The sequence below is a fragment of the Elephas maximus genome, chromosome 19 (genome assembly GCF_024166365.1).
Source record: "Elephas maximus indicus isolate mEleMax1 chromosome 19, mEleMax1 primary haplotype, whole genome shotgun sequence".
NCBI lineage: Eukaryota > Metazoa > Chordata > Mammalia > Proboscidea > Elephantidae > Elephas > Elephas maximus.
Window position 1 is genome coordinate 35,593,418 of NC_064837.1, and position 26,527 is coordinate 35,619,944.

Sequence of the window (26,527 nt, forward strand, 5' to 3'; positions counted from 1 at the left end):
AAGTCTTGGTATTTGTATAAAATGAAGTACAGAATTCATGCTGTATAGTTTAATTTAATTCCAGAATTGTAAGCTTCAAAACCAACCTTAAAAGGCTCTCTGGTTATGTTGCTCAAGAAGTTGTAAACTGATTAGATTGCATCTAGAAGCTACATTAACCAGTTGATGTTGAGACCGCTCCAACTCATAGCAACCCCACATGTATCAGAGTAGACCTGCGCTTCATAGAGTTTTTAGCGGCCGTTCCCTTAGGAACAAGGCGCCTCTGGGTGGACTTGAGCCACTAACCTTTCAATTAGCAGCCAAGTGTATTAACCATTTGCACTGCCCAGGGACTCCAGAAGCCACATTAAAAAAAAAAAAACAAAAAAAAACCTGTTGCCATGGAGTTGATTCTGATGCATGGTGACCCCATGTGTTACAGAGAAGGACTGAACTCAGTAGGGTTTTCTTGGCTGTAATCTTTTCTGAAGTAGGTTGCCAGACCTTTCTCTCACGGTATGGCCAGGCGAGTTCAAACAGCCAACCTTTCAGTTAAGCAGTCGAATACAAACTGGTCTTGCCACCCAGGGACCCTTGAAGCCATATTAAAAAAAAAAAATTAGGATCCTTTTATTTCTGCCTGAGTTCCTTAGATAGGCCATTTAGCTCTACCTCTGTGTATGATCTTAGTTTTTTGTATTACGGAACTAGTACCTGCGCTGAGGGCTCACTTCTTTAACTTTTCATTCTTAATGAATCACTCTTTGTCTTTTGACTTCTGTGAAGATTATGCTTTCTTTGTTTTTATAGATGGTTCGGATAGATGTTTTCACAAGAGTTCAGCTGCTGTGTTAGTCAATAAGTGAGAATTTTATGGAGGCAGTCAACTTTGGAAAAGTAGTAATTACTTATTTTAACTTTTTTTTCTGAAGGCATTACCTTTTCGTATTTCTACAATCCACACACCTATACTTCTTTAAAAAAAAATTAAAAAACCAACCAACGAAACTGATTGTCATCGAGTCATTTGCAGTTCATGGGACTGCTCCATAGGGTTTTCTTGGCTGTAATCTCTATGGAAGCAGATCGCCAAGTCTTTCTTCTGAGGTTCTGCAAGGTGGTTTCAAACTGCCAGCATTTAGGTTAGTAGTCAAGCGTAAACCGTTTGCACCACCCAGGGACCCTACCTATCCTTACAACAAGGCGGAAATGAATTTTCATTTGTGTGTTATTTTACTTTGATCCCTTTGACACTTCTTTTTTTATTTATAATAAAGGGCAATTTAAATGAAAAGAGGCTTGGCTGCACCACTGAAAGAAGAGAAACTTTAAATTTTGTTAGTCCCTTGTGGTTAACAGCTAGGCTGCATCTATGTGCTTTAGAGTTACAGAAATGCGTTAAAATTGAGAATCTGATGGGACAATATAATTTTAGAGCCAGTTCTACAGGTGAGACATAGACAACTTGTTCTTCTTGTCTGAAGACTTGGCTACACAACTTTATAGTCTGAGATGCTAAGACTGAGTAAACAATCCTCCTTTCTTTCTAGATCTTCATCTGCTGGTGGACGTGGCCTGCAAGCAGGAGCACTTTCCAAAGGAGGAAGAATTAAAAGAGTGAGGAGTGGATGACAAATGTGACATTGTGCACTAGCGGTAGCTGGAGGCAGACTAGCCTTGCACATGACACACCGTTGGGATTTTTTTCAGTTGTGTTAAGGAAAAAAATTTTTTGGTTTGTTAATTAAGAATTTTGTTAATTGAGAATTGAGAATTTGGTATTTTCTAGAGCTATTCAGTTCAGACTGTTTACCTTGATAAACTACCAAACATCCAGCAGCCATGTTTTTTTGATGCCCAGATCCCTTTCAAGTGAAAAACCCTGGCCTTCCGTTACAGTCAAGGAGCAACTAAAAACTGCTGTATCTATGGTCCTGGAGAATGATTTGCGTGCATGTGTGCTGATTTGTCATCTTGCCACCCTCAAACTGTAGTCAGCACAACTCCAGTGGGGAGTTCAGTTTAAAGTCACGGTGTGATCCTTTTAAAGAAGATTGTGTGAGAAACAAAGGCATATGAGGTCACCAAGATCACAGGTCTAACTGGGGCAGGGGTTCCAGGGAAGAAACTCTGAGAAAGAGCTAATTTTCTGAGTGATTAACCAGGAAATGTTCTTACTCCCTAACCCAGCATTCTGTTGCAAGAACAAGGTTTCCGGACTTGGGCCATTCATCACACTTAACAACCCTGATTCTTTTTTATGAATGGGAGCATTCTTCTATTTTCATATCTTTATTTAATTTTAATGATAATGGTAAGAAGGTTTTTGTTAACATATCACTTATTTAAATGTCTTCTAAAGAAAAGTCTTTAACTTGTTTTATTTATAAATGCTGGTAGATTTAAAGGTTTTAAAGATGAATATTATTAATATCGCAGGATAGAAGGTTAAAGGATGCATATGTAGCATTTTTAATTTGAAGGCAAAACGTACAATGTATGAACAAAAACATTAAGGGATTTAACACAGTGTTTTCTTATTTTAGATTTTTACATTCAGTAAGTATAAATCCTTATCTATATAAGATACTTTGTACAATGTTTGAGAAAAACTGATTGGTAGTCAGCTAGCAGAAACTAGCCTCTGATATTTTTTAATAGTTTATATCTGGTTTAAGCTTCTGAGTCAATTTTCGATATTGGGATATACTATAACATTTTTATTTTATTCTAAATTTGAGTAATAGGATTGTGGGACTAGTTATTAGGTTCAGCTCACTAGGAGAGAGACTTGAATGTCTGGTTTCTGTAGTTGATCCCTCACTTGCTCATCCAATGACAACAAGAAATTTCCTAAAAGTCTTCTAAATCGACTAAAACTTTCTTACTGGATTTTGCCTCAGTTTTTCTAATAAGCATTTTCAGAAACAAAGGAAATTCTAGTAATATGAAACTAATTAAAAAGAAAAGGTTCTTAGTGATATGACATAAGTACTATGCTAGCCATTGTGGGTGTAATTTAATCCATTTCTTGAGTTGCATTGTGCCTTCCCAATGATGTCAAGCCCTAGACGTGTTATGAAGAGATCTGTTTTTATTTTTATTTTTTATTTTTTGGGACAAGGATGAGCTCTGCATTGGTCTACAGTGACTCAATTTAGATATGAAAATAGGTTCTGAAAAGTGACTTGTCTGGTCCATCTGATTAGATTAGTTGATGTCCATGTGATGGGCATTTATTCGTCTTTGTTAGCAAAGTTTAAAAGATGAAAAAAATTATCAAGACTACTGCATCTTTTGGCCAGACTGTATCTTTTGGCAAAGTATGTAAAGAAGAGACCCAACTCTCAAATGAAGGAACTTGCCTTTTTTCTGTCATGTTTAAAAGCTGAACACTATGTAGGTGACGCTCCTTGCCTTAAGTGTGCCTTCCTTGGCTTCGTATGTGTTGAAAGAAATAATATCTTTTGAGGAACATGTGTCAAGCAGGAATTTTGGCATAGATTTAGTGGTTTCAAGGCTATATAATGAAATGCCTTAATCAGCTTTTCAAACTTTTTTATATATGAATACAGCAGACCAAGGAGCTGGATCTCCCACTGTACACATATACCTATCAGTTGGTACCTATCAACTAAAGCTGTCATCACTGACTTGGGCAAAATGACAAAAGATGAAATAAAATCTTCGTGTGAATTCACCAGTAGGGTCTGACACATACTAACAAGGTTTCTGTCTAGCGCCTCAGTATCTCAGTATTTCAGCACCTTAAGCACCAATAAATTACAGTCAGTCAACAATAAAGTGAATGTTCCATCTAGACCTGTTGTCTTGCTTGTTTTTACTGTTTGGTGACCAATAGAAAAATCAGTCATTATGACATTAATCATAATATTAAAGTTCAAAAGAGGGTGTGCTCAGTTTTTCAAAGAACTGACTTAAAAAAAAAAATGTACCATGTCTCCCCTCCCCCACCCCCTCATTTGGACTTGAACAGAGATTGAATCTTTAAAATGCCATTGAGGATACGGACAATTCCAGGGCACATTTTATGGAAACCTAGTTTTTTGGAAAAGGGTCAATGGTTTGGGGTAACTTTACTTAATCTAGATGTGAAAGTGGATCCTGAAGGATGATCTGTCTCCTGTGTGAGACTATGTAGTAGATGTCAGTGAGGTGGGCATTTATTACCATAGAAATAGTATCTTCGTAACATCTCTGTGGAAATGTGCTTCAGTGTATCTCTAAAACTTTCAAGCTGAAGAATAATTTTTCTTGCTTGTGAATTCTCATGACCTAAATAAACACAGTATGTCAGTAAACTAAACTACGTAGAGTTGTTTGGTTTGATCCTGAGTATTACAAGCTCCTCCAGGTGTATGATACATGTCATCATCATTCCCAGATCTGGGAGTTTCCTCAAAAGAGGACAGCCACAGCTATGACTTTCTTCCTTCTTTCATCTGTTTACTATTGGCTACTTAATATTGAGTTCGGGTCTCTTAATTCCTTTGTAAGTTTCAACCATGAATAGGTAAGGCAGAGTCCATTTGTAGGTTTTTTGTTTGTTTGGTTTAACTTTAAAGGTATTTTTTGCATTTATCAGAGAGATATATTTTACATTATTTATGCTGTACTATTACATGGCATATATAAAATAAAAATGTAAAACCATAGCAGATTTTCAAGACTTAGTTCTGAAAGAATTAGAACTATTCCTATCCTTTAGGAAAGGAGCTACAAAAAATCTATACTTGCATTATGTTCTTAAGAGAGAAAATGCTAAATTAAGATTTTACCTTAGAATATATATCTCTGTTCTGTATTAGTTATTGTGTCTAAAATTCTGAAACTATTCCCTTAAGCTTTCTATAGGAAAAAATGTTTAAGGTGAATAGGTTTACTCATAATTTTTGCTTTCAGAGGTATTATGCCATTTAATCTTTACAAACATGTACAATGCAATTATTATCCACATTTTACAGATGATTGAACAGATTTATTCATACAATTTTGGAAGATTACTGGCAGCAGTTCAAAAATAAAATGTCTGGCTACAATCAAATATAATTGGGTAAACCTGTGAAAACTCAAACTTTTAGAAACATGTATTAGAAACTTTTGCATTATTTCTAATGACAAGGTTGCTAGAAGAGTTACAGTTCATTAATGTGCTTATTAGCCAAAAACTAGCTTTCTTTTTGCCTACACTCTACCCGTTAACCATATTTTACCTCTTTGCTCAGATTTATGATATAGGCTTACTTGCAATCTTACGTTGAGGGCGTAGGTCTGATCCACAGTATTATTTTACCTCCTAAAGATGCGAGAATAACAGTTGGATGCCAGACCTCTGACATTAACCTGATCTGAAAGCTCCCCACAGGCACAGTTTAGAAAAGGCTACTGAATTTAAATTAGTAAGAACGGAAGAATAGCTATGCATAAAGTAGCTCTTCAGCAGACATAAGACAGCAATAAGTCAGTAAGCACTACAGCACAACATCACTTCATCTGACTTTGTGTCACTTACAGACACGAAAACCCATAAAGAGTGGAGATCTCTCTGGACTTATAAAATTTTGGGTCCCATTCTTTTATCTTCTGGGTTTCCTTTTTTTTTTTTTTAACTGTTTCCTCATACCACCATCTCTGCTCTATTAGATGCAGAATCTGCTTAGATGTCTGTTTGAGGGACCCTGATTTACATGTGGTAGCTTGCTTACTGGGAGAAAGGTATTGAGAATTAAGTTGGATGCAGTTTGTCTTTGGCTCAATAGAGGGAGTAGAGTCGCTGAGAGAGAGGAGAGAGCAAATGAACAAGTCTGGGTAAGTAAGTGTGTGTGCGCACCCAAGCCTGTGCCCTGGCCAGCCAGGAGGAGGAGGGGCGGGTGGGGGGTGGCTGCCTCTAGCTGCTCCACCCTCACTTTGTGTCAGCAGGTAGAGAGCGTGATTGCAGTCCCAGGGGAGGGAGTCAGAGCTAGAACACCAATTACAAACCACAGGCTTCCTCCTCTAGGGAGAAGCACTCAAATCCTTCCGAACTTTCCAAGTCCATCCATGATTCAGAGATACTGCCTTCTCCCTCTGGGATTTTCTGTGTTCCTGGTAGTGAATTGTTGCTGATTGTGTTTGCTACATTGCTTCTTTTCTCTTTCAAGATTTGACCATTTTATATGCTGTTCGGGGAGAAAAAGAACTTTTATTAGAAAGGAGATTTCAGAAATTATTTTGGAGCCTCTATAAGTGTTTTTAGAGTTCTTGGGGATACTAGCTCTCACCCGGGAGTAAATTTCTGCCTTTGACCTGCACGGATTATTTTTTCAGGCTGCGGAATTTCTCGGCACCTACCTGCAGTTGTGGGGCACTTGGTTTGGTTGCAGAGTAAGAAGGTGGAAGAATGAGCTGTACTTGGTTAAACAGTTGAAACCTTTTTTGAGCAGGATCTATAAAAACATAATTGAATTTGTTTCACCCCCGTGGATTCCAGTGGGCCCGACAGCGCAACAGGTTTGCAGATTTCTTTTGAAATTTTTATTTCCCCTCTGCCTCAGCAAAAGAGAAGAATCTATATAACAGGTTCATGTTCAGTTGCTTGGCTTTCCAGCACTTGCTCTGGATACTTTATAAGATTTTTTACCTTGATTTCTAAACACAGAGGGTTTTGTGGAGGAAGTACATTTATGTTTACTTAGGGGTGCACATTTTAAAATCTGTATTTGTACAAAGATCCAAATTCTCAAATGTGTCTAGAAATAGCACAGAAGTGCTCTACTCAGGCTTATTTTTACTTTTTTTAGGGTGTTCTACTCAGAGCCTGTGACTAATCACCTCCCTACCCCCTCTACCTTTTATTCCCCACCCCCTCAAGGAATTTGAAAACGTGTTAGGAGTAGTCCTTTGTTTTTCTTATGAACCTAGAAAATTACAGATTATGGGATCTGGATATTAAAGTAGTTTCCAAAATCATCTCATGGGAAATCAAAGTGCTTGGCATTCTCAAGCTGGAGCATAGAAGCTGGAATCCCTAAGAGAGAGAGGAAAATGGAGATAGAAATGTGACTTTTAACTGGAAAAAATAATTGGAAAGCTAACCATCTCAAATGTTCTCCTGATTGTGAAAGTTGGAAAAGATTGTGATGCTCAGGATTATCTTGTAAAATGTGAAGACATACACATTCAGCACCTAATTTATAGGCAAATTTTGGTAGAACATGAAAAAATTATGGTATGTCCAACTTCTTGAAAAGTATATAAATTTGGTGCTCCTAGAATTTTGGCTACACTGAAATACAGTTTCGTGTGGAAACTTTTCTGAATACATGTTGTAGCATCTTTGGACATTCCTCAAGATGTGGCCTGAAATTTTGTTTTATTATTGTTTTCTTCCTCTCCCCATTAAAAACAATTCTCCTTGAAGTGTTCATTTACCATTAGCAAATTTTGTGACTTGAAAAGGGCCACCTCTTCATTTTCTGAGCTGCAGTTTTTCACACTCAACTTGGATTCATGGCCTTAGCTGTTTACTTTGCCTTGTTTTGTTCGTGACGGTTGGGTTCAGTGGCCCGGCGGCACCTTGATACATATGGAAGACCCAACACCAAGTGATCTGACATAAAAATTCATGATGTGACATTCAACCTCAAGCAAAGTTGGAAATTCCAAAAAGAAGTTGTGATATCTTTGCTTATAAGGGTAAAGATGGGAGAAAATGACATACCTGCAACAGAAGTGGGCTGAAAATACTCTCTTCTCTGCCCCATCAGGATTGCCACCTGTTCGTGGGAACATACATTAGAAAAAGGGCCAAAACTACGACTTGGCTTTCTGAAACTGAAGCATAAATTCTCTTTTCCTCAATTTGTCTGGATCTGGGAACCTGCGTTTGGTATTAGCTAGTGGAAGCAGTATGTATGGCCGAAGCGCATTGCTGCAGCTGGTAGCATGAGTGGTGGCCACCAGCTGCAGCTGGCTGCCCTCTGGCCCTGGCTGCTGATGGCTACCCTGCAGGCAGGCTTTGGACGCACAGGACTGGTACTGGCAGCAGCGGTGGAGTCTGAAAGATCAACAGAGCAGAAAGCTATTATCAGAGTGATCCCCTTGAAAATGGACCCCACAGGAAAATTGAATCTCACTTTGGAGGGTGTGTTTGCTGGTGTTGCTGAAATAACTCCAGCAGAAGGAAAACTAATGCAGGTAAGGATAACTTCACTATATTTCACTTTCCATCTGTTTGGAATATGCCTTTCTTCTTTTGTCTCCCAAACCAAATACCATACAAGGGCTTTTGCTACTTGGCTTTCTGTTCGTTCTGTTTTAAAAAGTTAGTGACTTATTGGCATTCTAAATCAAATTCTTATTTCGTGCTCAAGAAGAAACATACAAATCCTATATTTTAGAAGGTCATCTGCTTATTTCTAACTCCGGTGTTAAATTGCCGTTTTAGGTATACATATTAAGATTTTTCTTTGCAAGTGATTATTCCGGACACTATTTTTTGATAGACGAAATATATAGGCTTGCATTTAATTGACCTGAGGATTGTACTTTCTGTTTAAATTGAAGCGAGCAATAAGGAGGTTGATTTTAATGGTCAGCAGCACCCTGAAATTCTGGAATGCCTTTGGAGCATATTTGATTACTGTGTCACTTTTAAAATTCAGTCAAGCTTGAAATGCTATGGCTGGCCTTACACAGTGTATGGCACCCTATGGCTAAGTCCAAAATGGAGAGGACTAGATTACAAAATGGACACAAGCTGTAAAACTGCCTCCTAATCACTTTGGTCTTGTCCACACATAATTTTATTATTTTTAAAACTTTTAAATTTAGCGTTTCTTTTTTATTGACTCACAAACTTTTTCATACACATTTTCTTAGGCTTTTAGGCTGTGAATTTTGCTTATAGATCATTCATAGCCTACTCTTTTATGCGTTGAATTTATGAACTGACTGGAGCCATAGCATTTCATAGACCAATTTCTTATTGCCTGTGGGGAAGATAGAGCCTAGAGGGCTGAGCCTTTTTAATGTGGCACTCTAGTGACTTACTCTATAAAATTATGTTGCTTATTGATTAAAATTCATTTTATAGAGGGACACTTCCTGCAGCTCTTGGACCCAGGTTAAAATGTTGTTAAATATGATCTATCTCAGCATCCAAGCTCAGATTTTTATTTTGTGATATGAACAGAACCAAAGTATTGTATGAGTTAAGATTTTTCTCTACTCAGAGAGAGAAGGTGGGAAAAGGAAACATTATAGAACTCTCCTTTCCAAACATCGTATAGATTATGTATATGCGTGTGTAAAAAAAAAAAAAATTTTTTTTTTTTAATGTATGCGTTATAGGTTTAGTGGTTCTTCATAGTCGCTTCTTAGGCAGTATATTGAAGCTGGGATAAATGAAGTGGAAGAAGAATCTGGTGAAATGGAAGACTATTATTTAGAAAAGTAAATGGGAAAGAAGAGTGTATCTGAAAACGGTGTAAGTTTTGATAAGAAGAGTCTGTCACTTAATTTGGACTCTTAAGATGAAATTAGGAATGCTTAAAAGTTGAAATCATAAATGGTTTGGAATACAGCAATTGGAAAGGCAACTTTCTTTTCTGACCTTGCCTAGTTAAATACCCTGAAACATGAGGTATGAGCTCTATTTTAATTTTTTACCCTAAGTAATTTTACTGTGGAGCCATATTTTGGTATCAACGAAACTTACTGCTTTAATAATGTCCTGTAGTAGCATGTTCAATGGATTAATTATATGCTGCATAAAGTAATTTCCTCTTTTATTTTAAATGTGTTGTTTTCTATTTTCATAAAGCTCTACATAAAATTTCTGTGTTTGCATAAAAGAAAGGGTAAATAAGAGGAACCAGCTGACATTCTCTTTGCCATTCATTGTTTTATCAATCTTTATCATATCTTCTGTTTCTTCTCTTATTCTGCCCTTTTTTCTCACTCTGGTAAAACTTGCTTTTTTTTTTTTTTAACTATTATCTTTGAGCCTATCAGTATACTTGAAGTATAGTTTCTTTGCTTTGTCAAGAGGAAATTTCATTGTGTTTAATTATTTAGGAAGACTTTTCAGGCTGTACAGTAGATAGTTTTTCATGGTTGGTAGTTTTCAGCCTGTTTTCACCATTTCTGTCCACATGGGCTTCATAAATTTGTCCACTAGCCTAGTATTACTCTGGAGATTTTCAATGTTGCCCCTGTTTTATTGCATATTAATCAATTTTTAATCCAAAACAGTTAGTAATGTAAGTCTCTTATGAGAGACTTTATTTTTCTTTTTAAAAAAGTTTTAATTATATGCATCAGTTCTTCTTTACCTACTATTTGATTAACTCTTTCAGAGAACCTAGCGTGTTAGGGACAACACATGGTTTTCACTTCCAGAATCCATGCTGTTTATTCCTTATCAGATTGCACTGCAACTCAGGTTTGCTCAACTGTGGTTAACCAAGGCTTCCATTTAACCGAAGCTCTGTTTATATCTCCTAGAGCAGTGCTTTACCCCATTGTCACAAACCTAAAGACAGTTGTCTCTGCTGATTTTGAAGAATTATGAATAATTCTGTATATCCTTCTATCTATGAATTATTCGAGCTACGTGTTAAGATTGTCTCCAAAGATGCGGTCTTTATAAACTTGGGGATGCTGTGCACTGGGAAGTGTGAAGGCATGAGGACAGTGATTAAAAAAATAAGAATAACCTTGTACTTTTTGTAATTCCCAGAGAGTTTCGGGAAATCAGATATTCCTTTACATTTTGCCCTATTAATTCAGGGTATGTACAATTTCATAAGAACCAAATTAACTGGATTTTCATTTGCATTACAGTTCTAGTATTCCTTCCTTGACAATGTGACCCCAATTTATTTAGTAATAAAATAGACCATAGAATTGTCTCTAAGATAATGTTGCTTGTCTTAGCTTCCTCCAATGGCTATATAAGGACCTCGAAGGCAAGGCCTATAATGCATTTTTGTCCTGATACTGACCCCTCATCTTTGTGCTTAGGTTTCTCTTTGGCAACAGTAGTATCCGTTTTAAAAGATATGTTCAAAATTTTGCATTGTAACACTCTTTTAAGAGCACTAGAAGAAAGTTAAAATAAAAGAGGAAATACTACTTTTGCTATATTTTCTTCTATTTCTCAAGTTCTTTCCTTTCCATTTCAAAACTTCCCATCTTAGCCATGATCCGATTATATGGATCAAATTATATTGCTTTCCTTTCCATTTTGCTTCAGAACTGCTTCTTTACATTATTGTATCATTTCAAATACCTGTGCAGGTTTGCCATTGTCTTTAAAGTGTTTCATTCTTAGATTTCCTCTAGATTTGCCAAAATCCTTGTCTGTCTTCCTCTTCTCTGATTTCCTCCTACCTTTTCTTTTTGTTTGTTTCTATGTCTTCCACTCAATTTATATATAGATTTAGAATACCCTTCCACTGCTGTTCTTATGAGGATATCCCCTATACGCCATCAAAAATCCATGTCAAGGAAACAGCCGAGATCTTCCTAATTACTTGGCAGCGAATGATAAAGAGGACTAAATGACAGTGATTATAACTTCTTACTATTTTATTTTTCTTTTGAATATAGTCTCCTCCTGGTTTATACCATTGTAGATGGAAAATGTGCTGGAGCTATGCATTGTCTGCTTTTCAGTTTCCTGGTTCATTTACCTATTATTATTTATTTATACTATTTCTAGTATTGTTATTGCTGCCATTTCTAAAAATAATGAGCCATATTTTCTTTCTCAGTCCTTGTTCCTTATTTATAAATGTTGCTTAGAGGAACAACTCAAGGTTACCTTCTTCTAGAGCAAAAGTGCAAGAGGATCTTAGCATTAACACAAGAGGGTCACCAATTCTTTAACTGTCACACTGTTCCTGCTCAGCTGGTTGTCCTGGATTTTCTTCAGCTCCAGGATAGAGTTATGATCAAGATTAGAATGTACTGCCCTAAGGCTTCAGACCGACAATGGGAGTAGGTTAGCATTTGCCTGGTGGCAATGAACACCTCCTGGACAAATTCACTTTTGCACAATGTCTCTGCTTGCCCCTTAATTTTCTCTATTAGTCAACACGTAGCTATCTTGTCTTTGCATTTTTACTTTATTTGTAGTCAGGCCCTGAAATGAGTTTTTTGAGGGAAGGGGAGTGAAAACTTTAATTAGCTGCCAGAGCCAGAGAGACAATGCTATATGGCAAGGTATGGTTGACAAAATGACTAGACTATGACTCAAAGGACTTGACCTTTAGTTCTGACTATGCCACTAAGAAGTTGTGTGATTTGGGGCAAACTAGTTTACCTTCCTAGGTGTTAGATTCCCTGTCTGTAAAACTGAGGGATGAAAACATAATAGCTACCAAATGTGTGCTATGTACTTGATATGTATTAACTCATTGAATCCTCATAATAACTCTGAGAGAAGCACCAAAAACCCACTGCTGCTGAGTTGATTCTGACTCGGTACAGTCCTTATATTTTCACATTTGACAGATAAGGAAACTGAGGCTCAAAGCATTAATATCTGCCAAGGTCATGTGGCTAGTAAGTGACATAGCTGAAACTTGAACCCCAGAGCCCGTGCTTTTTCGGCTCTAAAATTCTGATATATCCAAGATTGCCAAAGACACACAGAATACCATTGTAAGCTTTGTATAAATGCTAGTTTATTTCCAGAATAGAAAAGAATGAAACAGATGAGTATAATTCTCTGAGGTTGATCTAGAATATACAGTATTCTGCTAACTTGTAATAATCTCTGTGTTCTGTTTCTTTCATTTTACATTTCATTTTCACAGATATTTATAAATCAGAATGTTTATTTACTCAGTTATCTCCCTTTTAGAACAGGTTTCATTATCTCTCCATTTTAAAACAGTCTATGGTAAATTATCTAATATACCTAAAAACCAATCCCACTGCTGTTGAATTTATTCCGACTCGTCATAGCTACCCTATAGGACAGGGTAGAACTGCCTGGTAGGGTTTCCAAGGCTGTGATCTTTATGGAAGCAGACTACCACATCTTTCTCCCACGGAGCAGCTGGTGCTTCAAACTGCCAGCCTTCCAGTTAGCAGGCGAGCACTTAACCACTGCACCACCAAGCCTCCTTATGTAATATAGGACCTGAAATAAACTTTGAAACAACGTACATTTCACTGACTGTTGAAGTTAGAGTTCCTAGGAAGGAGACATCTGAAAGTAGATTTTGTGATTTTGCTTTGAGGCCAACCTTTAAGAGAAGTGCAGAATAAATATTCAAGGTACAGTCAACTCTCGTTTATGTTAATGGAGGTACAGAAAATCCAATTAATTTATAATTGACTTTAGAATATATTCAGAAGCACACCATCAGACATAATTCCTCTGTGTGCACATTTTCAGGCGCTTGCTTCCTTTGATCCCAGCTCAGAGCCTTCTTGACTTGGCTTTATTGTTGAAGCCTAGCCCCCAAAAGAGAGAAGGAAAATGCAGAACATTTTTAATGATGATTTTTCAAGTTAAGAAGATATAAGCACCCATCAAACAGATATAATAGTTCCATATTTTGTGTTGAAATCTGGCAAAAAATTTCTAAGTTCAAATTCGTATATCTCTGTGGTTAGCAGGCAATGAGCTATGCCCCTGGCCATTGCTCCTGTCAGGCTCTTTCGTGTTCATTTAGCTTATTCTGGGGTTGGTGTTTCCTTGTTTGTTTGTTTGTGTGCATGTGCGTGTGTGTGTGTTTGTGTAGTAAAGTGTGTGTGTGTGTATGTGAGTAGTAATTTATCTAAGAATTAACAATAGTTTTTTAATACAGTATTAAAGGTATTCTTAGGACTTGTGGTTTTGTTTTTAAGAAAAAAGCCTTTATGGTTTTGTTCACTGGAAAGAGTTTATTGGAATTTCTTTTCTTTTATTCCCTTCAAATTGCTAAGTGCAGTAAAAAAAAAAAAAAAAAGTTATAAATGAGCAAGGTACTATTTTAAATGTCCTGTCAGAAATCAGAATTAGTAGCAGCATATTGTTACTGAAGAGTGTGATAATGATGTCACATTAACCAAGAAGCTTAAAATGATTCACAAATACCTGCAAGCCAGGTAAGAACAAGCAATATTTACTCCTATTTTACAGAAAAGGAAATATACTAGGGGAGAGAAGCAAGTAAATTATGTAAGAACAAAGTGTGCAGCTGTGGACCCAATCTGCTTTGCAGGAGATAGAAGAATGATCCAATTTTTAAGGTGCCCAAGGATGTAGATTTCTCAGGGGTCAATTCCAAGGAGTAGAAATCCTAAAAAGCTAAAATGTCAATAGCTGGGATATCCTCTATTTGGACTTGGTTATTCAATATGGCAATTAAGTCAAAAGATTGGTGAAGCAGTTTGCCAGAAAACCCTATGAGCTAATACTCTGACCTGCATTCATTGTGCTTTCAACAATTGTTACTAGAGTAAAAGCCAAAGTCTTCACGTGATCTGGCCGGCCCCTCTACTGCTTACCTCCTTTCCTTGTCGCCAGCCATTCCGGCCTCTTTGCTGTCCTTCAATCAGATCAGACATAGGGCCTTTCCACTTGCTAGTCCCATAGCCTGAAACACTTCTACCCCAGATATCTGCTTCTCTTATCCCCCCAAATATCACCCCCAAGTGTCTAGTATACCTTCTCAATGAGGCATTTCTAGATCATCTTTTTCTAAAGGACACTTCCTGTTCTTCCCATGACTCATATTTCCCTTCCCTGCTTTATTTTTCTTCATAGACTTATTGTCATGTAACATGTTTTACTTTCGTAGTTGTCTCTGTACCCTCAGTGGAATACGTGCTCTGTGAATGCAAGGATTTTCTTCTTTTTAGTTCAAAACCGTATCCCTGGGGCTAAGACTGTGCCTTAGACATAATTGGTATTGGTAGTTGCCATCAAGTCAGTTCCAACTCATGGCTACCCCATGTGTGCAGAGTAGAACTGCTCGGTAGCATTTTTAAGGGTGTGACCTTTTGGAAGCTGATCACCAGGCCTGTCTTCTGGGGCACCTCTGGGTGGGTTCAAACCAGCTAGCTGTCGAATGCTTAACGGTTTGTGCCACCAAGGGACTCCTTAGCCATAGTAGGTACTCAAAAGATATTTATTGAATGAATATAAAGAACATCATGGTGGTGCGGAGTAACTCTGGTAGCTGGGAGATAACTCCAGGATGAAATATTTATTTATCTCACCCCATTTTAAAGTATTTTATGAAGTTAGTTATATTTGGGTTTGACATAGCATGTTGTATTCCTTTACTCCTCTGACTTAAAGCACAGTGTCTCCTTGATTGTTGTTATGAAAATGGTAAACATGGCTGAAACCATGTGTTGGAGGTGCTCCTTTACACGGCATTTTTTTTAGTTTAACAACTCAATCCTAGCTTTTTAGGAAATTCTAGTGTTCTAAAAGATTTATTGAGGTACTGACTTTAAATCTTTGATTTTAGGATATGTTCAAAGGACTTCACCTTCTTAGTCCTTAAACTTGTGATTCACAGTTCTAGTTTTGAAATACCCTAAAGCAGTGGTTTTTAATCTTTTGTGTGTGTGTGTGTGTCACAGACCCATTTGAGAATGTGATGAAAGTTGTTGAACACATTCACAAAATACACGTATATACTTAACATACACAATTCTGCATAACATTTCAGTGAGCTGAGAGAGTCTCTGAGGTCCATTTAGGGAGCTAAGGACTCCCGATTGAGAACTGCTATCCTAACAAAAGGCCATAGAAACACATGGTTTGATCATTACAAGTTAGACAGTCTTGGTTGAGTCGAATATCTAAAGTCGGCCTTAGTTTCCTCGTCTATCAAAATGAGGACAAATGCCAAGTGTCCTTTATTATCTCTCGGGGTTGTTCTAAGTATAAAATAAGATTTTCAAAAATCGTAAAGTGTGATATAAGTGATACTATGATTAAAAAAAAAAAAAAAAAAGCCAAACCAAATCTAGTGCCGTCGAGTCTATTCCGACTCATAGCAACCCTACAGGACAGAGTAGGACTGCCCCATACAGTTTCCAAAGAGCACCTGGCAGATTCGAACTGCTGACCCTTTGATTAGCAGTCGTAGCACTTAACCACTACGCCACCAGGGTTTCCGATATTATGATAAAAAAAAAAAAAATTTTTATCATAATATAGATACATTAAAATCTTTGAATAAGAAACATGTAATTCAAAGTTAAAAAAAACTGCTATTCTGTCATCACTCCAATTATTTCAAGAAATGAAACAACATTCTTAAAACTATTTTATCCTCAGTTCATGTAAATTTTAAAATATATGTATTACTTGAAGTTAAACAGACAATATTATGATGCTATCATAAGAAGGTTAGCCTTAGACGAAGGAACTCTAGAAGTGAAAATTGGTATCTGACAAAGACCTGCTTATAGTAAAGGAATTTCACTCTGAAAATACTAAGTGAAACTGCATCAATTCAAGAAATGCTTACAACCCTTCAGTATGGTGATTTCACTGAAAGGTCCATAAGAATAAAGGATAGTTTACGAATTGGTTTTGATTTAAGTAGAACAATTGTGGCTCTATGTGTCTGTTTGGTTACTAAATTCACAGAACAGATGCTGTAAAACAAACCTTAGCCTTGGTTACTTTGCATCTCTCTGGCTTCCACCCTTGAAGCTCCATGCTTTCCCGAAAGTGGGATTCCATAGGCTCCTAAGCTCCTATTTGCTATAACGGAAAACGTTGTATCTTTTTTTTTAATTCCAAGGTTTGTTTTTGCATGTTCGTTTGTCGGTTTTTAAATAACATATAAATTACTTTACATACTTTTTTTTACTCCTACTAGGGTCAATATGAGTCAGAATCTACTTGATGACAACTGGTTTTTTATTTTTATCTGGTTTCTAAAAAACATTACAGTTCATGGAAAAATTTGGTTTTCTTTTCTATACTTTTTAATACTTTGGAATTTGTTTAAATTGCAAATTTAGAAACACTAATCACAATGACTTAAAAGTTAGGGTTTTAAAAAAATTGTGAATACAAAGGCCCATTTTCTTCCTGGAGTTAGAAAATTAGATTATTTAGAAATTCTGATCCCTGCTTCTAATGCAGTGCTAGTTGTTTAAGATGGCAATATAACTTGTGTTTTTAAAGATTTAGAATACTTATGACAGAAATTGACTATAATACAATTGTAATTTTAAATGCACATTCACTAATCATGTACCTATCAGTTTTATGCATTCTAATTTAGTAAAAGAGTACTATTGTACATATATAAATACATGACCACTGAGAAATACTGTTGCTATTGTTATTTCTGTAGAATAATTTGAATGAGACTGAAGATCTTATGTCTTATGCCTGCGAATCTTGCTGTTTCCAAAAAAAATGATTAGAGGTTCCCATTCTTTTTCTTTAAACCATTTTCTACAACCTCGTGAATTATCCACCCTTATCTGATTTTAAAATTCTTGTGGCCAAGTTTGTTAAGTTTATTCTTGGCTCTATACTGGAATTGAGTCCTACTCAGGTTTCCATTCCTAGGGTAAAATACAGCTTTGGCAGGGGGGCAGAGTGTTCCATTTGTGAAATATAATCATCAAATTTCAAGCTAGAAAAAGCACCAATCCAATCTTTTCATTTTACAGGTGAAGAAATAGACCCAGAGAGCATAGTGGCTCACCAAAGAGCTGCCAATCTGTTGCTGCATCTCTCAGGCCAACATTTTAGTAAAATTTATTTTTTTTATTTTAAACTTTCTGGCATCATCACAGGGAGATTGAGATGTTGGCAGAGATTTTCCTCTGAACATTCCGTTAGGAAGATATTATAGTATTACCTTAGGGTGGGTCTCTCTCCTCTTTGATCCCTAGTTAACTAGAAGCCAAGGAGCCCTGGTGGCACAGTGGTTAAATCAGTCGCCTGCTAACCAAAAGGTCAGTGGTTCAAAACCACCAGTGGCTCTGCTGGAGAAAGATGTGTCAGTCTGCTTCTGTAGAATGTATAGCCTATGGGGTTGCTATGAGTTGGAAGTGACTCAATGGCAGTGGATTTTTTTTTTTTTTAACTAAACAAACCAACAACAACAAAATAACTTGCTGCAACTTAGCATTACTTTATGTGGTGCATATGTCATTTATTTTGCCGTAGAATCACGGTATACCAAGTGCAATAGAGGCTCTTTATGACGTCTAGGCCGAGAATTGTTCCGGTTGCAGAGGCTGCACTGGATTCTCTGGGTGTCTTATAATGTGGCTACACTACCTCTACCTCATGATACTGAAAGAGTGGAGAGGAGAAAATGGAAGCTATCACTCAGTCAGCAACTGTTTACTAAGTGTCTACTGTGTAGTGGTTAAGTGCTACAGTTGCTAACCAAAAGATCAGTAGTTAGAATCAACCAGCTGCTCCTTAGAAACCCTGCAGGGCAGCTCTCCTCTGTCCTGTAGGGTTGCTATGAGTCGGAATCGACTCATTGGCCACAAGTTACGGGTGTATCAAATACTGTGCTTAAGTTACTGGAAGGATACAAAGAACAACACCTTAGCCTAGTTCTGCTGAGGAGATAAAACAGAGGCAGTATGTGATGAATGCGAAATGAGTGGCACAGGCATAACTGCATTAGAGAGCCAGTTTTCCTTTTCTCAGGAGTCATTCAAATGATTGTGGTAATTCTGTTTCAAACTCCCCTCTGGCTGAAGAAAAAACAAACAAACAAAAACTGTTAAAGTACCAGACAACTTCAAGTAGCTTAGAGCTAGAGGACAGCTATAACCAAAACAGTCCTACCTTCTAAATTTCACCGTTATCATCTAAACACGGGTTATAATATCCCCATCTGTAGCATTTCCTTTAGAAGTCCAAATGACTAGACACCATGGCTTTCTTTTTAAATTGTACACTGACTTCCTAAAATGTGCAAGAAGTTCCTGTTAAATTGTAAAGTTAAAACAGAAAATTTAGGTTTTTTAAATAATTTTTATTGTGTTTTAAGTGAAAGTTTACAAATCAAGTCAGTCTCTCACACAAAAACCCATATACACCTTGCTACACACTCCCAATTACTATTTTTTTTTTAATGAGACAGCCCACTCTGTCCCTCTACTCTCTCTTTTCGTGTCCATTTCGCCAGCTTCTAACACCCTCCACCCTCTTATCTCCCCTTCAGGGAGGAGATGCCAACATAGTCTCAAGCATCCACCTGATCCAAGAAGCTCACTCCTCACCAGCATCCCTCTCCAACCCATTGTCCAGTCCAATCCATGTCTGAAGAGTGAAATTTTAGTTTTTAAGAGAAGAATTCAACATATTGGAAGTTCCATTTGAATTGATAAACTTGATAGCTCAATTTTAGTTCCTCACAAACCGTGTAGATACTTGATATAGAAGGTGAAGAGGATTTGAATATTATCTCTATTTAGCAAGATTCATTTCTAATACCAAGTTGTTTTTCTCATCATTGACGTTAGTCAGTAATAAAGTACATGTTATTCCTGTTCTCTGGAATGTGTTGGTTTAGTATAATATGCAGGGACATTGAGACTAACTCAAGAAAAATGTACATGTCTGCTGTGACAACGTTAGGTTATTACCAGCTCTAAAGTTAGTAAACTGTTGCATTATATATTTTTTGTCATTGTTAGATATTATTTAGTTGCTCCCTTTGGGTGTATGAAAAGTCCATAGTTGCTTTATGATCATTTAAAAGGTGACTAAACAAGTCACCTAACCTTTCATCTTTTGGGGTGGCGTTGGTGGGGTGATTCAATAATCTTTTAGGTCCTTTCCAGTTCTAAACTTTTAGAATCTTTGCCTATTCTAGGAATAACGCAGTGTTAGTTGTTACTATACTAAAAAGTCAGGTGACTTGCCTGTTATTTCTTTTCCCTGAGATAAGATTTATCTGGTAAGTGGTACAAAAAAATCTGACCAAGTTACTTAAAGTTATGTAACAAAGTGGTAGCAGAACTAAGTGTCAGACTCAGCATCAGACTTCCCAGCTAACACACAAAAAAACTTTCTTTGGATACGTATTCATATTTTAAAATATCTGTAGTAGATTGTGGATTCTAAGTCCTTTATCAAAGGCTATTCCAGTGACCAAACTATACTGAATTCAATCACTAACCTACACCTTAGTGCACCTGAACCTTTGGAAAGGCCTGGAATAGCCAGAGATAACCTAGAGCCAGTCTGGGTCATAGCAGTGAAAGAAGAGTGACAAGACCTCTGCAGAGCCATGAATAATTAATGCATCTAATCCTAAAATACTTTGTGAAGTTGAATTATTTGAGATAAACTAGATAATTACACTAGAAATAAGATTTCAGAGCTGCTGATAGGTGTTCACGTGCTAAGGGAATACAGCACTAGTCTGGAGGTATGTAAGCATCTGGAGGCATCTGGGAAGAGTGGAAATGGGGCCATCTGATTAGTAACTATGCCTTGTTATTAAACCGTGACTTTCTGCATTGTGTATTTTCAGAGTTGGAAAACTTCCGCTGGCACAAAAAAGGGAGAAGGGCTGCCGTGCTGTTGCTGAGGGCCATACAGTAGACACAAAAGCTCCTTCTTAGAGGCCTTCAGCAGAGGCAGCTTGTACAGGCAGGCCCGCTCCTCTGAAAGTCTGGGAATCAGATTCTTTCCCCAGGGGGTTTCCAACTAGTTTGCACTTCAGAAAAACCTTTTCTTTCTCCTGCTGTTCACGCCCTGCAAAGAATTTTCTTCCAACCAAAGAAATTGTTTTATAATCAAAGATCCTTGTCTTTAGTTGTTGGACATCAAAGAAAGTTTGGATGAGACTGGGGGATTATGTGAGTGCTTAGCATTTATTTTGAATGCAAACTTGCAACATTAGCAAGTCCCCCAAAGAATATACTCATTTGAGAGTTGGGAGAGAGCCTAATATAACTGTCCCTATTCTTCCTTGGTTGGATGTGCCCCAGTAAGATACAAATGAGTTGAGTAGCTCTATCTGGACTTAACTCATGCTTGGTTCTTAAGTGGCAGACTTATATGAAGAGCTTCCCCACCCCACCAGCCCTCCTAAAACTTGATAGCTACATCAAACACTATTGATAAACTTGAAACAACAACAGCAAAACTTAACCTTCAGTGCTTCAACTCTTGGGAATTTGGGGCTTCTCCCAGGGCAATTGATGATATCACCTAATGTTAGGGGCCACATTCCCTGCATTCCCTACTGTCTCTGAGGTGTTGATGATATCATTTTCTCCCACAAAGGAAAACCTCATCACCCTGAGGGCCTGAATTTAGGTCTTGGCAGGTAAATGAAGGAAGGACTTACTTACTTTTGGATTTAAACTGTTTGATTCAGTCAAGCATAAAGAGGCACAACCACATTAAGTAGTAGCTTCACAGCCTAATCTCTGGGACCTGAATAGACCATTTATCATTTAAGAAGAATTGAAACTATAAGAAATTATTTTCTAGGTAAGAACAATGATTCATTATTTTGTGTTTAATAAAATTTTGTTGTTGCTGTTGTTGGCTGAGAATATACCTACATACCACAGCATACATCAATACTTTCTACGTGTACAATTCAGGGGCATTGATTACATTCTAGAACAATGATTCATTTAATTTTCTGTTTCTTTTACTTTGGGATGTTTATAGGGCATTGATCTCAGAGGTTGACTCTCTCTTAAATACTCCCTGAATTCATGAATTTTTCCAAGCTTTCTGGAACCCATTTATAGATTATCTAGCTTTCCTTCCTTGAACAGATTAACAACAACAAAAACAAGAAATATGACATAATGGATAGGACAGATTCAGGCAGAATTATGCCCTGGGCAAAGTACATTCTTGTTATTTTAATCTTGGCTCTGTGGTTATGAACAGAAAAGAGTATTTGCTCCAGAAGACTTCCAATCTCTTCCTATCCCTTCATCGTGACCACAAAGTAGTGGTTGGAAATAGAATTCCAAGAACACCAAAAATGCTCAGAATTTCCAATAGTGGCAGCTGCAGTGCCCCCACAAGGATTCTCTGAGCACTCATCCTCATCGCCTTCTTGTGGTATCCTTGTGGTCAAGAGCCTCCATCATCAATCACAAATGCTTGTCCTGAAGACAAACCTGGTAAAAATTTCACTTGTCTGTCTTTGCCACCACAAACAATCCTTTATATTTTTACTTTACTCTGAATATGCTATAGTTTTCAAGTGAAAGACAGTCCCTTTCATAGTATCCAAATGACCGTTCTCGGAAAATTTTGAACATGCCAGGTTGTATTATAAAGATAAGGCAGCATCTGCAAGGTAGGCAAGATCTACCAAAGATTTTTATTCCACTCAGCAGTGCTAACTTACCCATGTTACTCCCATGCAGATATTAAATCACAGTTTTTTTTTTTTTTGTTTAACACTAGGAATATACAAGTAAAGGTTGCTGAAATGTTAGAGTGTTCCTTTAGTTTATATAGGGGACTACCCATTCCTGTTGAGTCACTTCCCACTCATAGTGACCCTATAGGACAGAGTAAGATTGCCCCATAGGGTTCCCAGAGCTGCAATCTTTACGGAAGCAGACTGCCATCTTTCTCCCATGGAGCAGCTGGGTGGGTTCGAACCACCGCCCTTTTGGTTAGCAGCTGAGCACTTAACCACTGCACCACCAGGGTTCTTATATAGGGGAATAGGGTCTTGAACTGTAGGAGAAGAGCCCAACCTGCAACTGACCTTTAATATTTGTAATCTTGTATCTCCTGAGTTGATATATGTTTGAACCAAATTAATACTATTATATAAAATGCCCTTGTTTTTCAAGCAACAACAGTCTTCAGGGTATGAAACAGGATTTGGCGTTTTGTCTCTCTTTTTATTGTTTTGTTTTCTATAGGGAAGTTTAAGTTGGAGCCTGTCTGGCAGGGTTCCATACATCTATGAAACCACCTGTCCTAGCAGAGACAATGGAATCAAAAGTCAACTTTTATGACTGCACCTGCTTTGTAAGCTCTGCCAGAAGATTTGATGTTCTCCCATAGTCAAACTCTACCCAGAAGCCATAGCACTTCGCACCCAAAAAATGGGTACATACGCCCTAAAACTTGGCTGTCCCAGTTTCAGAAGGACTAGTACTAGTTCTCCCATTGACTTCTAGGCTAACCTTTCTGCATGGCATTCAATGATTATTTTACTGCTTATCAAATGCAGATGTTACTCTCTGGTTCACTTGGTTTTCAAGACTGTTGTGAGGTTCTATGGATGATAGCAAATCATTTGATAATTTATTATTTAAAAAACATTTCTTATGGCTGCCTTGTGCAATTATGCATCTAGTGATCACGAAGGTGAGTATGATCTGCCCAAAAGAGATCAGGAACCCATCTCTGAGTCAGACCACTATGCAAAGTTTCCAGGGGTGAGAAACTACTATTAACTCCAGCCACTGGATGAATGTTCTCTGATTAGGCAGTTGTTATGGAGGCAATTTTACTACCTTGAAGAGGACTTCTTTTTTTTTTTGAATGACCAATTTTCCTTGGGTTCCTTCGGGGCAGAATTAGTTCATTATCTTCAGACTGTGTGTATAATTGGAGGTTTGCTGGCCTAAGAACATAATTTCTATCACCAATCAAATAATTGTATATGTTATGCCCACCAAAGGGTGCTCTTTGCACAGTATTCACATGTAATGATATGATGTGAAAATAAGGCATAAAAGACCTTCTAAAATGAGTGGAATCGACTCGACGGCACTGGGGTAAAATGAGTGGAAACATCCTACAGTGAAAAGAGCTGTCAGTAAACTTGCATTTTAATTTCAGCTCTGATCCTTCTTAGCTTTATGACTTAAAGGAAAACTGCTTAGCCTCTTTGATCCTGTGTCCTCTCGTGTAAAATGGGGATAATTGTAATAAATGGCCTGCCTACCTGAAATGAGATAATATATGAGAATGATCTTTGAAAATTGTAAATATAAGTCTTTATTAGTATCAATAGTAATTAGACTTGAACTCCTCCTTATTCGCCTACTTTAAGAAATATTAAGTGTGAGGGTTATTGATTTAGGCTCAGTTAACCTATTTGAATTCAATTTGACATTACCCAGTGCCGTGGAGTGGATTAGCCTAAAACAACTTAGCAAGGCTATTTGTATTTTTTATGTAGCTAAAGACACAAAGCTTAGCTTCAAAAACTTTGAGAGCCAAAGGGCTGATTAAATGTTGCCATAATGTTGCACAAGTAGCCTCCTTGGCTTAGAGAATGACTAACATTGTATAAGCTCTCGGGTGGGAACTTCAGTCTTATTACTGCCTTGCTTGTGCCGCCCTGGACTTTTGTACACGTGGCTGCTCTACCATTGGTAAGGCCATCCATTAGCTTCCTTCCGTGATCATTGAGATGATCACTGAACATAAAAGAGCTGCTTTCTAAGTTTTTACTTCTCAAAGTCTGAGGGACCCTAGAACCACATATCTCACTCTTAAATACCACCCCTTTTTGAAATTTTGGCGAATGTAAGTACTGCTACCCTTAAACAATTTGCAACTGTGTTTCTAAGTGCTGTGAGGGAAGGAGTTCAGGATTGTAAAGGGAACTAATTTACCCAGTTCATTTTACTCTGTACTGTGCTGGTCCCAGCATGTAGTTCTTTGAAGCGCAGCAGATAAGGTTCTATAGCTACTTGGAAATCATCCCACAAGTCCCTGAGACTCCCAGTTCCCGTCTGAGGAGTATTGGATCAAAATGAGAATGAAGCAAGCACTAATAGAGGAGTTTTAGTCATAGCACCTATCAACTGTTTATGGCCCTGAAGTCCCTTTCAGATAAAGACCATCTCAGAGACTAATATTCTGCAGCATGGAAGTCTGTGTTCAGTGTTCAGTAACTTAACCAATTTGAAATCTCCCCCTAAAATGGGTAAATAATGGGATAAAGATAATTATGGGTTTCCTCATCTTTTCTACTTACCCATTGCCTGTTACGATTAAACACACACAGCTTATAACTCTTTTAGAAGCAAACTCAATTACCGTATTCATCTTTTCAACACTTCTGTGGTATTATAACCCATTTCAGTCAAAAGTGCAGCACAGTGAGCATCAGGAGAAGTATGTGTGTGGAGGAGGGGATGGGTATGGTAGAGAGGGGAAAATATTTTTCTTTTTATTGAAAAGGAAAGGTACTTCTTGGGGAAAACTGTTTTCTTCCCAAGGCCTAATAAAGATTAGTGAGAGATGTCTGCAAAGCATTTGAAACTCTTTGAAATAAAGGCAGGGATAAAAACTCAGTGTCACTGTTATTACCATTAAAAAGGAAAGCGCAGCATGTGATGTTTTGGGTCACTTCCAGCGGCCTTGTCTGATGTTCATGGTTCTTTTTTTGACCTTTAGCTCTTGATATCTTTATACATTTATTGAGGCTATTGGACAAAGTCTTGAGATCCTAAACACAGACTGTTAAGAATGAATGATGTTAGCCTTCACTTCTATGGCATGGAGTTTCTGAGAATGTGCTTAAACAGCTCAGGTTTTTTCCTTTAGATACCCTGTTGTTTTAGTTTGGCAATCTCGGTAGCAAGAATGTTAATTAGTATCTGAGTTTTTATTTCCAATTCCATGCCTTACTTTTATTGTTGTTAGTCACTGTCAAGTCGGCCCCCAACTCATGGCAACCCCATACACATTGGACTGTTGTGAACCATTGGACTGTTGTGAACCATTGGACTGTTGTGAACCATTGGACCGTTGTGAACTGTAGGATTTTCATTGGCTGATTTTCAGAAGTAGATCACTAGGCCTTTCGTCTTAGTCTGTTTTAGTCTGGACCCTCTGCTAAAACTTCGTCAGCATCACAGCAATACTCAAGATTCCACTGACAGACCAGTGTTGACTGTGCGTGAGATGCATTGGCTGGGGATCTAACCTCGTTCTCCTTCATGAAGGGCGAGAATTCTACCACTGAACCAGAACCAGAGTTTTATCGGAAAAAATTTGTCAAATAGAATAAAAACGACCTTAAGCAGAATTTTTTCTGCCCTATGTTTCTGCACTAGATATAAATTAAAAGAAAGAAGCAGATATAAAGAATCTAAAAAAAATGATAATAAGGGCTTATTAGGGACACTCTTAAGTTCAGCCCAATCTCCTATACTTAAGTATGTAAACTATTTCATGCTGAAAATGACTGTAATTATATCCTTGTAGTGTTATAAGACACCAAATAGAGGCTAAATTATGTTCAGGGTAATGTATTTAGGCAGGAAAGTACACTAATACATTTTATAAAGAGTTTTAAAAGTACAGGTTGAATATAAAAAGACTTGTTGGTTCTTAGAAGGCTAAATAAAACACAGACTTTTATTATATGCCTTTTCCATTCAAGGGCCTGTGCTAATTAGAATATTCTATTCCCTGATTGGCAGCTGTATTTGAGAATCTGGTAGAATTATCCCTCAAATTTTTTTTTAAATGTTGCTGGTTTTTCCTTTTGCGTTTATGGGGTTTATGTATTGTTTTGTTTTAAAAGTGGGGGGGGGGCACATAATTGATAATCCTAGTTGATAAATT

At 37.4% G+C, this 26,527-nt stretch overlaps 2 protein-coding genes and 1 long non-coding RNA gene across 3 annotated transcripts in view; 2 read left to right on the forward strand and 1 right to left on the reverse strand.

Moving 5' to 3' along the window:
• HSF5 (heat shock transcription factor 5) overlaps window positions 1-4,274 on the forward strand; it is a 57,583-nt gene extending 53,309 nt beyond the window's left edge. Inside the window, exon 6 of the mRNA XM_049860357.1 lies at window positions 1,533-4,274. Coding sequence (XP_049716314.1) covers window positions 1,533-1,603 — 71 coding nt within the window. The 3' untranslated portion in view covers window positions 1,604-4,274. The remainder of the gene's footprint in view (window positions 1-1,532) is intronic.
• Window positions 4,275-5,169: 895 nt separating this feature from the next.
• LOC126062649 (uncharacterized) lies at window positions 5,170-7,760 on the reverse strand. The gene is made up of 3 exons (XR_007514110.1): window positions 7,703-7,760; window positions 6,334-6,428; window positions 5,170-6,161 (listed from the first exon to the last, which is right to left on the reverse strand). It is a non-coding gene; the product is annotated as an uncharacterized LOC126062649 (long non-coding RNA).
• Window positions 5,884-26,527, forward strand: part of RNF43 (ring finger protein 43) — a 69,683-nt gene continuing 49,039 nt past the window's right edge. The window contains exons 1-2 of the mRNA XM_049860377.1: window positions 5,884-6,492; window positions 7,749-8,178. Of these exons, the coding sequence (XP_049716334.1) occupies window positions 7,927-8,178 (252 nt within the window). The 5' untranslated portion in view covers window positions 5,884-6,492; window positions 7,749-7,926. The remainder of the gene's footprint in view (window positions 6,493-7,748; window positions 8,179-26,527) is intronic.